Below are 926 nucleotides of genomic sequence, written 5' to 3'. Positions count from 1 at the left end.
GCTGTTGAAGAAGACCTGCAGAAACACAACGTGCCGTTCCTCAGCAGTTATAAAGCCACTCAGACCAGAGCCAGAGCCCAGTGCTCACTGTCAGATCCACAGCTGCTCTCAGGAGCTCTGACAGATGTGGCCAAACACCTGGGCAACCTGTCCTTCAGAGTCTGGGAGAAGATGAAGGAGAAGGTCCACTTCAGTCCTGTCATTCTGGACCCAAACACTGCAAACCCCTGTCTCCATCTGTCTGATGATCTGACCAGTGTGAGACATGGGGACACAAAGCAGCAGCTCCCTGACAATCCAGAGAGATTCATTAAGTATGCCACTGTTCTGGGCTCTGAGGGCTTCAGCTCAGGGAAACACAGCTGGGAGGTGGAGGTGGGAGACTATCCTGTCTGGAATGTGGATTTGACTAAAGAGTCAGTTGACAGGGAGGGAGAGATATATGCTTCACCAGAATATGGATTGTGGTGTTTATTACATCGCAGTGGAAAATACACCAATGTTGTTGGTAAGACTGTCACAGTGAAGAAGAGTGGGGAGGTGTCCTTCTACGTCCCTGAAGACATGACTCACATCTACACTTACAAAGAAACTTTCACTGAGAAACTCTTCCCATATTTCAGTATTGCAAAGTCTGGTGACACCAGAACCTCTGATATCAAACTATGTCACACTGAGATTTCTCTGTGATGTTCAGGGATGTTAGTTTTTCCCTCATGATGGTTTGAGGTTTATTACAGTCTAAACTCATCATCACACTTTACAGCCAACCTGCTTCTACATCTGCTCACCTGTCATTTAGTCTTTAAAACAGATGTGATTTGGTGTTGAGGGTCACTAAAACATTTAGCTCCTTGTTTCTGTGCTCTGAAATGAATTATCCAGAATTGTGTTGATGTACAAAACTGAAAACATGAACAACTCAA

General features: G+C 45.2%; 1 protein-coding gene across 1 annotated transcript; it reads left to right on the top strand.

Annotated features, from left to right (window-relative positions):
* Positions 1-3: 3 nt before the first annotated feature.
* LOC111651281 (zinc-binding protein A33-like) lies at positions 4-920 on the top strand (the record flags this gene model as incomplete). Its single annotated transcript, XM_023401287.2, has 1 exon — positions 4-920. A coding segment is annotated over one exon (687 nt), but the record flags the coding sequence as incomplete, so codon positions are not given.
* Between the last annotated feature and the right edge of the window lie 6 nt (positions 921-926).

Source organism: Seriola lalandi, unplaced genomic scaffold (assembly GCF_002814215.2).
Source record: "Seriola lalandi dorsalis isolate HSWRI2012SDOR001 ecotype SW California unplaced genomic scaffold, Sedor1 jcf7180001957050, whole genome shotgun sequence".
NCBI lineage: Eukaryota > Metazoa > Chordata > Actinopteri > Carangiformes > Carangidae > Seriola > Seriola lalandi.
The sequence above is the reverse complement of the archived record's forward strand: the minus strand, read 5'-3'. Positions and strand labels throughout refer to the sequence as shown.